Source organism: Alligator sinensis, unplaced genomic scaffold (assembly GCF_000455745.1).
Source record: "Alligator sinensis unplaced genomic scaffold, ASM45574v1 scaffold134_1, whole genome shotgun sequence".
NCBI lineage: Eukaryota > Metazoa > Chordata > Crocodylia > Alligatoridae > Alligator > Alligator sinensis.
This window is the reverse complement of record NW_005841920.1, coordinates 3,496,375-3,510,373: the sequence shown is the minus strand read 5'-3', so window position 1 is coordinate 3,510,373 and position 13,999 is coordinate 3,496,375. Positions and strand designations below refer to the sequence as shown.

General features: G+C 38.6%; 1 protein-coding gene across 2 annotated transcripts in view; it reads left to right on the top strand.

Moving 5' to 3' along the window:
• Window positions 1-1,502: 1,502 nt before the first annotated feature.
• The window catches only part of KDR (kinase insert domain receptor), a 37,508-nt gene continuing 25,011 nt past the window's right edge, over window positions 1,503-13,999 (top strand). For both annotated transcript variants that reach the window (XM_025198364.1, XM_025198365.1), the window contains exons 1-12: window positions 1,503-1,581; window positions 1,704-1,900; window positions 3,688-3,812; window positions 4,119-4,287; window positions 5,238-5,377; window positions 5,633-5,804; window positions 7,319-7,430; window positions 7,533-7,696; window positions 8,834-8,990; window positions 10,416-10,539; window positions 11,230-11,338; window positions 13,572-13,916. In XM_025198364.1, coding sequence (XP_025054149.1) covers window positions 1,801-1,900; window positions 3,688-3,812; window positions 4,119-4,287; window positions 5,238-5,377; window positions 5,633-5,804; window positions 7,319-7,430; window positions 7,533-7,696; window positions 8,834-8,990; window positions 10,416-10,539; window positions 11,230-11,338; window positions 13,572-13,916 — 1,717 coding nt within the window. In that variant the 5' untranslated portion in view covers window positions 1,503-1,581; window positions 1,704-1,800. The remainder of the gene's footprint in view (window positions 1,582-1,703; window positions 1,901-3,687; window positions 3,813-4,118; window positions 4,288-5,237; window positions 5,378-5,632; window positions 5,805-7,318; window positions 7,431-7,532; window positions 7,697-8,833; window positions 8,991-10,415; window positions 10,540-11,229; window positions 11,339-13,571; window positions 13,917-13,999) is intronic.

Here is a 13,999-nt window from a genome sequence, read left to right as displayed (position 1 = left end):
TAGTGGTTGGTTGTAGTTTGGCTATAGATCAGCATCACTAGCTCAATTCAGCTAGTAAATACTGATGGAAAAGTCTCTTAGTGTCTTGGCAGAGTAGGTTCTTTGTGTAAATGTGGTATCTTTTATTAGACCAACTAAATAGTTGGAAAAATTGTTCTTTGCAAGCTTTCAGGCTCCAACACCCTTCTTCAGGCATAGGGAGAGTCTGCTGGTGCTGTATGTTCTCTGTGGTGAAAAAGAAGCCCCCGGTAGCCCCTTTCCCTCCCACCCTCAAATCCACCCCTTCCAGTGGTTTGATGCTCTATTTATTTCTATAACAGCTCTCCTTGAAGCCACTGGGGACTGCAGATGTGCATCTGAGGGCAGGGTTTGGCCTGGGCTCGTTTGTTTGCGATTACCTGGCAAATGGGATAGATGTAACATTAGTGCTGATGCTTATGATGAGGAAAAATAACTGCATCATACTTTACAAGAGAAAGCAAGCCAGCTTGTATCTCTAGTAGTGATGGTTTTCTAGAAGAAAGTGAAAATATGTGAAACTGGCAATGGAGATTATAATAGAAATTCTGGGAAAATATTGTACATTACAGACATAGGCTTACCTTATTGTTACTAATACTAATCTAGTTGCCACTCATCTGAGCTGTGTCTTGTTAGACTTATTTTCTCTTTAGACATCCCTTACCAAGAGAGAATTCCCAATAGGAGGGAGTATCGGAACTAGTGCTAGAAAGGTCTCTTTCTGTGCTATTTACAGTGTTGCGCAAACTGCCTCACCAGACAGTTACCTAAGACTGAAGTGGAACTGATTTTGCAACCCCTGTGACACAAGGATTCCCACTAAACACAATGGACACAATGGAACCACTCTCACAAATAAAATAGGAATAATTTTTCCCACAACAAGGGAAAAAGTGAGCAAGGAAAACAACAATAGCTCATATGACCTTGTGCATATGAGGCATTCATAGAACCATAGAATCATAGAAAATTAGGGCCGGAAGGGACCTCAGATGGTCATATAGTCCAACCCCCTGCTCGAAGAAGGAACATCATTGCACAAAATGATTCCTGTTAGTATTTATTAATCAGCAGCCGTGGCAAATGTATATGTTCAGTTTATTGTAAGTAAAGTTGGTAGGCTTTTTCCCAAGGGAGTGAGATCATCAGATGAAGGTTCACTTTTTTTCAATGTCCCATATCCTCTTGTTAGACCTTGAAGTTGGCAATGCAAGAAAACAGGAACTCCACCCTAGCTTTATGAATTGTAGTGCTATTCTGCTAGCTCATGACCATCTGCCTATTCTTCCTGTTATGACAGATCTTGAACTTACTGGGATATGTGAAAAGTGATTATTTGCCCGCCACAGGTTAACACATTATGTAAAGGTGTTCACTTAAAATAGCCTATATGTACACTTTTATATTGTGCTTTTTCTTATTTTCTTATTGCCAAAAGTCTCACTGGCTTTTGGCTCATTCGTTTATTGATGTTTCTGCAGGCCTGGATCAGCCAACCCTTAGCATCCAAAAAGATATCCTTACAGTAACTGCAAATGATACATTAAAAATTACTTGCAGGTAAGCTGATTTTCATTGTGTTAAAAGGGGCTATTTAAGGACTGTGGGACTGAATTTTACTGACATGGAGCAACTCCATAACCAGTCTTGTCCTAATACTTCTCTGTAATTTGTTTTTCTAGTGGTCAAAGAACTGTGGAATGGTTTTGGCCTAACAATCAGAGCAGTTCTGAGAAACGTGTCACGGTGACAAACTGCAATGACAGCCTCTATTGTAAGATGCTCACTCTGACAAAAGTAATAAGTAATGACACTGGGGCCTACAAGTGCATTTACAAAGACAACCAGGCAAGCACCAGCATTTATGTCTATGTTCAAGGTAAGTGGTTAAAAGATTTCTACCTATTGGTAAGATAAAAAAGAAATGGAAGAGAGGTGTCTAGCTTTTCAGGCAGCTTTGCTCTGATTTAATATTCACTGCTTTGATCACAGTAAGGAAACATACTTGACAGATATGCATAAAAAATAGCATGTTAAGACTTCCAGCTTTAAAAGAAAGTAGGAGTCTCCCACTTTCTTCTAAGGTTTCAAGGAAAATAAAAACACAAATATCTATCCATTTTTAATGGACAAATCATACATTCATTTTGTTTGTGGATTTCCTTAACATACAGATATTGTCAGTGGTTACAACAGACAAACGGGGAGGGGGAGTCTCATCACGGCAGTGAAGGAATGGGGGGCGATCAAACTTTTTTTCTTGTGAGATTTTGTAGCAACTCTTAGATTTGGTTGAGCTACATGTTCTGCAGGAATCGGATCTTACGGCTTTTTAGTCCTCCCTTTTCCAGTCTCAATCAGAAAATGCAGGAGCGTACTGGGAGAAAATTGAAGCAAAAGGTCAATCACACTTCTGCTCTGTTTGGGTTTTGTGTGAAAGTTCGTATCCATTTACGTTTTATGTCATCTCTCTAAGTTCTGTGCAGTTCATACAGATACATTTACTGGCATATTAATAGATGTGGGTGGAGCAACAAGTAGAACAGTGCAGCAGCAGAGCGTGTATTTTAGTTGTGATAGTAGAAATGTTTTGTAGTAGTAAACTGTGAGATCTTTGATCACTGCTGCTCTTCTCAGTGGCAGATTTTAGAGATGGTCATCAGGTGTGGTACAAGGGAGCATCTTTAGCCTTGTGCATTAATATTCTAGATGCAAATGTTTGTGCATGACAGTGACATACTAGTATGCCAGTTACTGTCAATGGAGAGGTCCTGGTTCCCATAATTGTTGAATAAAATCTGTAATTATGGAAATTAAGCTAATACAGTCCTCCAGACCCTATCCAACGTTTCTCAACTAGGTCTGATTCTGCATTTGTTTTTACATGAAGAACTGATGTTGTCTTCAATAGGAGTTTCATGAATAAGAGGAATACAGGTTATATGCACATTGTGCAAATAGATACCATGTAATAGGATTGTGTTGAAATCAAGGGTGGAATTTGGTCTGTCTTACAGGGAAACACCTCTAGACTTCAAGGGCTAAGTTTTCAAACTCAGGCTTACTTGCAATTTCTTCAGTAAACCTGATTACATACCCACTGGAGAGTAAGCATCTACCTATTTTTGCTGATTACCTATTATTTTTGCACACTTGGCTTGCACAGTTGTTTTTTTACTGAACTACACAGAGCTTTGAAATATGTGTACGTGTGTATGGACTAGTGGTCCAAAGGTGTGTGTACACACACGTGCATGCTTTTTTTTTTTTTTTAAAAGGAAAAATAATAGCCATCAGTTGGAGATTATACAGCCCTTAGCTGCTGTAACTTATATCAGACCATGTTCCTGTATTTCTAACTCAGGCAAACCTGTGTTGACTTGGAGGTTTGCCTGAGTAAAGACGGTAGACCTAGGGGTGTCATTTCTAGAATTGTAATGGTTTGCCATTGGTGCATTCTTAGTTTTGCAAAAAAAGGAAATGTTCAAATAAGCATACCAGAAAAGTATAAATATTAGTCAAATAGAAAAGGATAAAATTGAATATATATTTAAAAAAGAGAGAGAGAAACAATGGAAAGAAAAATGGTGGGGGGAAATGAGTTCAAAATAGCATGTCTCAACTCCAAATATGTGGTGGGTATTTACAAATAAAATCTTCTTCTAGATTACAGATCTCCATTTGTGACTTCAGTTACTGATCAGCTTGGTGTTATTTACATCACAAGGAACAAAACAGTGGTGATACCATGTCTTGGAACTGTATCAAACCTCAATGTATCACTTTATGCGGTAGGAAAAAAACACTATTTCATTACTTGTATTTAGAGTTAGCTAATGCCAATATAAGTACAACAGATTGAAACAGACCTCTTAAAAATTCTTTGGGAATGATGAAATCCATTAATAAAATAAGAATGTTTTAATTGTACTCATAATTCATTTTGCACTTCTCAAGTAAAGATCTATTGACTGTAATGAGAACTTTGAGCCAGGATATTAAGCCTGGGCCCACAATATTGTAACAATTTAGATGTGACATTTTGGATTTGTTTAATTTTGGGTTTTGACTGGATATTTTAATGATATTTTTAACAGAGGTATCCAGAAAAGATATTCGTTCCTGATGGTAAATCGATTTCATGGGATAATAAAAAAGGCTTCACTGTTCCCAGTAACCTGATCAGCTATGCAGGCATGGTCTTCTGTGAAGCTAAAATAGATGATGAAAGCTATCAGTCTGTGATGTACATAGTTGTGGTTGTAGGTAAGCTGAAGATTATTCTGCATGGCCATCGTTTTATCCAGTGTTATATTACTTTATGCGATATATTGATCCATTAAATCTGTTTGGATTGTAGATCAGGAATAGTAACAGATAATACAAAATGTGTGCTTTAGTGTATATGACCCCCTTCACTTCCCAAAGGCGCTTTATTTAAAGGGAAAGTCTGCCACAGCCATCTATGCTTAGGTCCTTACCAGCTCTATATTGATTCTACATTCTTCAAGCATGTAGGGATTTGTTTTTTGTAAACACATCATCTCACTCTTAAATGTATGTGGGCTTATTGGAAACCAAATCAGAACTGAAGGGAATTTGACAATACGCTTCCATAATATCACCAGCAATTTGGGAAAATGGGTCTATACTTGCAGTTAGGCGGCTGTGGAAATCAAAGGAGCGTGGCACTGAAAATAAAAATCTGGTTGTTTTACCTCCTGTCACATTAGTGCCCTGACCCTGGTCCAGTTTCTAACAGACTGAGTGACTGTTGAAGATGCTCAGATCCAAACACCTTGTGGGGGTAGAAATTTGTTGGCTTCTTTCTTTCTCTTGCTTATTCCAGCTCAGATAGACTGTCATCTTTTGCTGTTTTTATCTGACAGTGTGAGACCATTAAGTAGCTTTTTGATTAATAATGATCTAGGAGTCCACTTAGCCTGCATATGTTAAATTCAGGCTTTGCATATGAAAATTGACCTATGTTGTGTGTCTGTATAATTTAGGGGCACCCTGGCAAACTGAGCCTACACGATCGCCACTCCTTTCATTTGGCTATATGCCCATCTCCACACTGTGCTTGGGGTTTTAAGATTTCTGCCATGCGGCTGGAATTCCTAAGAGGGAGCATACATGTTATTGGAGAGGTATCTTCCTTATGTCCTTTAACATACTTTTTTTTTTTCATATTTTGTTTCATTTGCTTCCTGCAGGATACAAAATTTATGACCTGACTATGAACCCTCATCGTCAAGTAGAGCTGGCAGCAGGGCAGAAACTAGTTCTAAACTGTACTGTAAGGACAGAACTGAATGTGGGAATTGACTTCAAATGGGACTGTCCTTCTGGCCAGGTAAAACAATTTTTTAAAAAAGGTTGCTCCCTTTCTTAGAGGCAACCTATTTATTAATCTGGAATAATTAATAGGGAAGCTTCCCTTCCTGTTTTAGCTTTCAGAAATACTTGCATGAGGATGACATTTTAAGTTGACCATCTAGAATGTTGTTACTGCTGTAAATAGTAACGTGAAAGTGAGGAATCAGCCTGTTGTATGAATGAGAGGAAAAGTTGGAATGAACTGCTTTTCAATAACTTTTATCTGTTATAGGGTAAACACGTCACAATCAGGGATTTAAAAACACCAGCAGGGAATGAACTGAAGAAGTTTGTAAGCACTCTTACAATCGAGCACGTGACCTTAAGTGATCGAGGCCAGTACACTTGCCTGGCATCCAGTGGCCTTATGACAAAGAAGAATGGAACTTATGTCATTGTCCATGGTATGAAATTTTCAGGCTTAATTCCACAAAAAATTTCTGGGTAGGGATTACTGGGATGGAAAATGAACAGGTTGTAAAGTCAATAGCTTTACTGTAAAGCAACCTAAACGTGTGTAACGTGAACTGTCTGTTCTCAGGTTGCTGCTGCAGTTTTTCCATGGCTTCTAGTTTATTTTTTAATAGTAGTATGTTTATACCACCAGATTTTTTTTCTGTTTAATGATTAAACTTTTTTAGCTTCTCATGTGTGATTATCGCTGAAACCTCAAAAGTAACCTTGAAAAACTGATAATAAAATAAGCTCAAATTGGTGATCATCTAATTAAATCTCTCCCTAAATAGTCCTGTGGTATTGAATTGTGTAGAGAAGGTCAGATTTTGCCACTCTCTTACACTGAATAGAATTCAAGATGCTGATTCCAGCGGGGCTATCTGCAGAGGAAGATATTGCTGAGTATAAGTGAGGTGGCAACATGCAGCCTTTGGCTTCTACGTTCTGGAAATAGAATTCAGTTTTGATTATGAGGAAATGACTTGGAAGAAATTACTTTGGCTAAGTCCTTAGTTATTATTGGGCCAAAATCTCTGATCCTTTCTCTGTCCTCACTTGGCCAAAACTCCAGTGGCTTTAAAAGCTTGCCCCCCACCCCTTTTGAATCAGAGTTTTACTGAGTGAGATGTTAATGAGTGCAGAAACATTGGGATAGACATAGGGTTGTGAGTCTCATGGAGGCTAAGTTAAAGCCATAAGTAAAACAGATTTCAGCCTGTTGACGTCTTACATTAGAATTCATTTATCTGACCAAAGTGATTAGAGATGGAAAAGCTCTTTGATACAATTGAGTCTGTTCCTCTGCAAAGGCAGGTAAGGGACCCCTTTAGTGGTGGAGATTTGTATCAGATGTTAAATTTATCTATATGCAATTTTTGCTACATAGCCAGTTACACTGTTGTTCTGAATACAATTTTTCTTTCTCTGCTTGGCAAAAAAAAAAGTTTAAATCCTTTCAAAGTTGTTTTCATTGCAGTACTCAAATGGATAATTTCAGCCATTTCTCTACTGTTTAACTTGATCACATACAGTTTGGAATACTGTTGTTCCCTGGAATAGATCAATTACAGCCATTTTGTATGATTACATAAATGGGAACATTGGAGAGGTTTTAAGTGAGATATTTACATATACGTATCAACGTTCAATTTTGTTTGCATTGCTTATTTTGCTACCAATCAGTAGTAGTTAGACTTGAACACTAGAACAGAGATTTGCTGCACATCTCTGAGCGCTGAATCTTGTCTTAATTGCAGTCAACTATTTCCAGTGCCAAGGAACCACTGACTGCTGTGGAACGGTAACAGAGAAGACATGGGTTAGGAAAGCTGCAAAGATCTGTGTAGCTAGGAGCGCATTCCATATGGTCGTAGAACATTTGAGATGGGGAATGGGCAGCTTCAGGCTGGAGGATGCACAAGCATGAGATTTTGTTTCATGACTATCAATTAATTTATTTCAGAAAAACCTTTCATCAACCTGGATAAAATGGAGTCTATGGTGGAGACAAAATTAGGTGAGCAAGTCAAAATTCCTGTGAAGTTTACAGGATATCCCCCACCAGAAGTAAAATGGTAAGAGTCTAAAGGTGATACCTTTTTACAAAAGAATCTTGCTCTTATGTGCATGTCTAGGCGAATCTCTAAAGCATTCAAATACCACATATTCTCCTTCAGGTATAAGAATGGAAAAGCCATCAGCACAAATCATACGATTAAAGTTGGTTATACATTAACAATTACTGAGGCAAGTGAAAAGGATGTTGGGAATTATACTGTAGTACTCACAAATCCCATTAACAAGGAGCAAATGAAACACACATTTCATTTGGCTGTGAATGGTAAGTTGCATATGGCTGTGGTCTTTTTACTGTTTCTTTTATAAGGGTATATTGTATGTTAAACCTTTCTGAATTAAAATTCACAGGTAACTATAGCTGGCATAAACCACATCTCTAGAGCCCTAAACTGTCTTTCATTTCTGAATTATAAAGATTTAAAATTAGCACAAAAAAGCAGCAGCAGCCAAGGGAAGTAATTGAAAAACCCTAAGTGATGGGGAATACAAACTATGCATCTCAAACTAAACTGAGATTGCCTTAGCCGTCCCCTGTCTTGCTCTTCAGTTTGCCCTTCTTTCTGTAGTCTACAACTAAGGCACGTTCAGGTTCTCCTTATTACATGAAAGGGTTTCTTTTAGTTTTTTGTATATTATTTCTTGGCCTGTGTCTTATTCTTTTCCTGTCCCCTGTGCTGTCTCCCACTTTGCATCATGACTGACTTCTTCCCCGCCATCCTGGCCTGCCTCACCCATCCTTCCTGCCCCCCTCAGGCTGTCAATTCTGTTCTGCTCCACTCCCAAAGCCCCTCTTCCACTTTGCTCCTCAGGAAACTTGGTTAGTCTGAGAACTTAAAAAAATAGTAGGGCTTCATAATGGCAGTGTGTCTAAATACAGCAGGATCATGGTTAGAGCATAGTGGGAAAGGCTGTGGGGGGAGTGGTACAGCGATCGCCCGCAGGTCGGGGCATGGTGGCAGCAAGCGGGGAGCTCCCGCTGGTGGCCCATGTTTGCAGTGTTTCTCTCAGGGGGTGCACTGCCAATCTTGGAGTGCACGTGCACCTGCGTGTACCCCTTATGCATTGCCAGTGCTAATCAGTGTGTCCCCAAAACCCTGGTGCTGCACCTTGCAGAGCCTTTCTAATTACCCGTGAAGGCAGAATACCTCTTCTTTGATACTTTTGCTTCCCAATGAAGTCAGTGGGGAACAAGAATACTCAGCATCTTGCAGGAGAAACCAAGCAGCACACAGTTTCAGACCTTAAAAGAAATACAACAGTTCAAGTGAGCGAGTCTGCATGACAGATACAGTACACCTCTCACAACAAACTGTATTCTTCCTTAGTAAGAATAGGTGATGGAAGGCAGAGAATTTCTCTCTTTCTTCATGGTCAATAATATCCAGATTTTCTCCTTCAGTTCCACCTCAGATCGGGGAGAATGCTTTGCTGGCACCTGTTGATTCCTACAAGTACGGCAGTACTCAAGTGCTCACCTGCACAGTCTATGCTATTCCAACTCCGGTTAGTATTTGGTGGTACTGGCAGTTAGAGGAAGAGTGCACTTTCAGCCCTCGGTAAGTACCACACACCTTGCCAATTGAACTACTTACTGTCAGCTCTGTAACTCTTCACAGGTTTATAAAATGCCTGTTGGTCTATTGTCTTAACAGCTCAGCTCTTTACAAAACTATAAAAACATTCAAAATCAGACACCCAGGAAACAGAAATCCTGGGTGGCATTTCTGCAGTGCAAAAGGGTCATGAATCCAAATTAACTTAGTGATTCCCCTGTGCGAGGCAGTTCCTAAGGTACAGTGCCTGTCTAGTGGCTTTATCTTCCCCTGTGGAGCACTGCCAGTTTCTCAGAATAAGTTGCTTCCAGGAAATATAGCCAATGTCTATTTTTTTTTTTTACTTCCATTTAAATCTATGACAATGCTCCCACTGATTATAGCAGGGTAAGTAGTCTTAAATTTCCCTTGGGCTGCAAAACAGTTACAATTAATCATATATCTGATCAAACAAGTGGTGTTACATGATATACCAAGATCACCAAACTCAGGCTGGCAGGCTGTTGTAGTGGGTATTTTCTGGCCAGGGTCACCCACTGAGAGAACCTATCAGTTGTTTATATTATTTGATGCCTTTTTGGTTAGCATCTTGGCTTGTTGCTGGATTCCAAACAGAAGCATCGGGTGCCCTTCCGTCAAACTTTGCTGGGCAGCAGCAAGTCCCAAACATGACACCAAAACAGGAAAATTGCTGTATATGCTAATTACAGTTTTTTTGTGTCTTTTCTTACACTGGTCAGCTGCTGTGTGTGATGGTGCCTCTTATCTGTGTGAAAGTGTAGCTGAGAGGAAGTGCGCACTGATTGATGTCAGGGAATGATAGAGAGAGCGCCTGACCAAGATCCATGCAGCTTCCCTTATCTGGGCCTAGCACAAGGCCAGACTTCCTTAAAAAAAAAAAAAAAAAAAAAAAATAAAAGACATTCTGCTTTCCTGTTGTTGTTTTTAAAAAAAACTTCCACTAGCTTCTTCCTTTGGTGCCTGGTTATTTCCTACACAAGGGCAACTGTCTTGAAGAAATTCTTTTAAGGAGCCAGTGATTTTTGTGTCTCTCTGTCTTCCTTTGAAACTAAATTAACTTCAATTGTCAATTTGTGAAAGGAGGCCTGTTCCCAGAATAGTTCCTTTCCTCAAAATATCCTGATTGGGCTGACCTGGGTAGATTAATTAGGAGATTCACCTCTAGGCCTGGGAATTTCTATTTTTATAAAGCACCAAATGTCTTGGAAAGGTTGTAGGTTGCAATTAAATAGAAAAGTTTTCAGGAACAAACTTTTATCTCCCACATTAGATACAATGCCTTTCCTTTTGTCTCTTGATTTTTAATGTAATTGTTTTTGTATTTAATATATAAACTGAACAAAACATGGCTCTTGAAGCACTGAGATTTTCTTTATCCTCACTTGTGTCCGTCTGTCTGTCTGTCAGTCAAGCAGGTTTGGGAAATAATCCTTATGCATGTAAAAAATGGAAGGACATCTTGGACAGAAAGGGTGGAAATCGGATTGAAATTGTTAAAAACCAGTTTGTTGCTATTGCTGGGAAAATGAAGGTGAGTTGATATACTTCCTTGCTCATTAGGAATAGACCGCTTCTGAGAGTTTTTTTATATTGAGTTTTATGTATTTGCATGGAACCATAATAGGGAAAGGTCTAACAAGCAGAAGTCGAGTTGTTGCATGCTGCTAATGTTAGTGTAATGCCGTTTACAGGGCATGCCTACACGTGCATTAATGTGCCATAATTACAGTACATTAAGCTTAGTAGCTGTAATAACAGGTACTAACTTAATGCATTGTTACAGGTGCTACTGCACAGTAGCGCCGGCATACATCTTTTACTTGATGCTAATGCACAGTATACTAATTCTACTGTATATTAGCATGGCTGTTGCCGTGACATGCTAATGTGCAGTAGAATTAGTCTACTGCGCTTATAGCATCTCATATAGATGTGCTCACAAATACATAAACAGAAATCTACATTTTAGAACGGAACTCTAAAAAAAAATCTGATTCTTTCTTTTGGTTTCTTTTGTTTTGTGAAAATTTAGCCATCAATACTATGTTTCATAAACCCCAACATGAACTGGGTACCAAGAACATCATTAATTTGTATTATGTGAGAATTTTCATTTGGGTAGGATAGCTATCTGGAAATAGACCAGAAAACTTTTGGGTGTATCTCCCTTGTGTACTTTGGCACTGATATGGTATGAAATTTTTTGGTTATTCTCTTGCAGACTGTAAGCACCCTTGTGATTCAAGCAGCAAATGTGTCAGCTTTGTACAGGTGCATGGCTACTAACAAAGCTGGAGTGGGTGAAAGGGTAATCTCCTTTCATGTTAGCAGTAAGTATAACTTGTGGATTGCATAAATAGTAAATTAACACAGGGCAACTGTCTTGAAGAAATTCTTTTAAGGAGCCAGTGATTTTTGTGTCTCTCTGTCTTCCTTTGAAACTAAATTAACTTCAATTGTCAATTTGTGAAAGGAGGCCTGTTCCCAGAATAGTTCCTTTCCTCAAAATATCCTGATTGGGCTGACCTGGGTAGATTAATTAGGAGATTCACCTCTAGGCCTGGGAATTTCTATTTTTATAAAGCACCAAATGTCTTGGAAAGGTTGTAGGTTGCAATTAAATAGAAAAGTTTTCAGGAACAAACTTTTATCTCCCACATTAGATACAATGCCTTTCCTTTTGTCTCTTGATTTTTAATGTAATTGTTTTTGTATTTAATATATAAACTGAACAAAACATGGCTCTTGAAGCACTGAGATTTTCTTTATCCTCACTTGTGTCCGTCTGTCTGTCTGTCAGTCAAGCAGGTTGGGAAATAATCCTTATGCATGTAAAAAATGGAAGGACATCTTGGACAGAAAGGGTGGAAATCGGATTGAAATTGTTAAAAACCAGTTTGTTGCTATTGCTGGGAAAATGAAGGTGAGTTGATATACTTCCTTGCTCATTAGGAATAGACCGCTTCTGAGAGTTTTTTTATATTGAGTTTTATGTATTTGCATGGAACCATAATAGGGAAAGGTCTAACAAGCAGAAGTCGAGTTGTTGCATGCTGCTAATGTTAGTGTAATGCCGTTTACAGGGCATGCCTACACGTGCATTAATGTGCCATAATTACAGTACATTAAGCTTAGTAGCTGTAATAACAGGTACTAACTTAATGCATTGTTACAGGTGCTACTGCACAGTAGCGCCGGCATACATCTTTTACTTGATGCTAATGCACAGTATACTAATTCTACTGTATATTAGCATGGCTGTTGCCGTGACATGCTAATGTGCAGTAGAATTAGTCTACTGCGCTTATAGCATCTCATATAGATGTGCTCACAAATACATAAACAGAAATCTACATTTTAGAACGGAACTCTAAAAAAAAATCTGATTCTTTCTTTTGGTTTCTTTTGTTTTGTGAAAATGTAGCCATCAATACTATGTTTCATAAACCCCAACATGAACTGGGTACCAAGAACATCATTAATTTGTATTATGTGAGAATTTTCATTTGGGTAGGATAGCTATCTGGAAATAGACCAGAAAACTTTTGGGTGTATCTCCCTTGTGTACTTTGGCACTGATATGGTATGAAATTTTTTGGTTATTCTCTTGCAGACTGTAAGCACCCTTGTGATTCAAGCAGCAAATGTGTCAGCTTTGTACAGGTGCATGGCTACTAACAAAGCTGGAGTGGGTGAAAGGGTAATCTCCTTTCATGTTAGCAGTAAGTATAACTTGTGGATTGCATAAATAGTAAATTAACACTCTCTGCTTTACTATTGATAGCAGCTTCACCACATTATAGCCTGATCCACTTTAATGTATTTCCCACTAAATATTAAACTTAGCCTTTAAATAGCCAACATTTGGTTTGTGAGTAGTTAAAGTAGTAGTGGTATGTGACTGGATAAATCCAGTGGTGTTAGAATGGCATGAAACTGGTGTCAAAATTGGAATTGAGCTGTATGCGTGCAACTGGTTTTTGCCAATCAGACAATTATAACTATATGAAAAAAGAGAAAAAATATATTGCTGTGAATTTATAAATGATCTAAGTACTGTGTGTGCGCGTCCCTGCATGTATGTGTGTCAGAATAGAATACTATGTGACAAAATGCCTAGATTTTTGAAACTGGGTGACTTGTAGCTTTTCAGGACCATTGAAAATCAGCTAACTTCTGTTTGTCTACATATGAATTTAGAAGTATTTAAATGTTGGGTTTTTTTAACTGAGCCATAAAAAGCCAGATAATTAAATATGACACACTTCCATATGATACAGTTGATACAAGGCTGCATAGGAATTCTACATAGGCCTTTCTTGGTTATTCAATAGGAATATTGCTCAGGATTTGGGTGGGGGGAAAGTGAATATTGGGACTGATTCTCCAGTGCCTTTATGAGTCATTCTTATCTGTGTGAAGAGGATGGAAGGCTCTGTAGAACCATAGCCAGTAAATTAGTGAATGAAAGTTTTCAAAATGACTCTTTCAGTTTAATATTAAATGAAGAAGACTTCCATGACAGAACAGGTGCATTTTTAATAAGAAATTTTTAATTTGCAGGGGGCCTTGAAATTAATTTTCAACCTAGATACCAACTCACAGAGAGGGATAATATGTCCTTGCAGTGCACTGCAGACAAATTCACTTTTGAAAATTTAACCTGGTACAAACTCCGCACTCATACCTCACGAACTCCTGCTGGAGGCTTACCAATGCCAGTGTGCAAGAACCTGGATGCTCTCCTGAAGCTGAATACCACGGTTTCAAATAGCAATGGTGAAAATGTGACCATAGAGCTCATCTTCCGTAACATTTCTCTTCAGGATAGAGGGGATTATGTTTGCATAGCCCAGGACAAAAAGACCAAAACACGACACTGTCTTGTCAAGCACCTTAGTGTTCAAGGTATGAACCTATTTATGAAAACCACAGTACATTGTTAAAAATGCATAGTAGTATAAACCTGTGGGAGCCTGAGGGTCTAATGT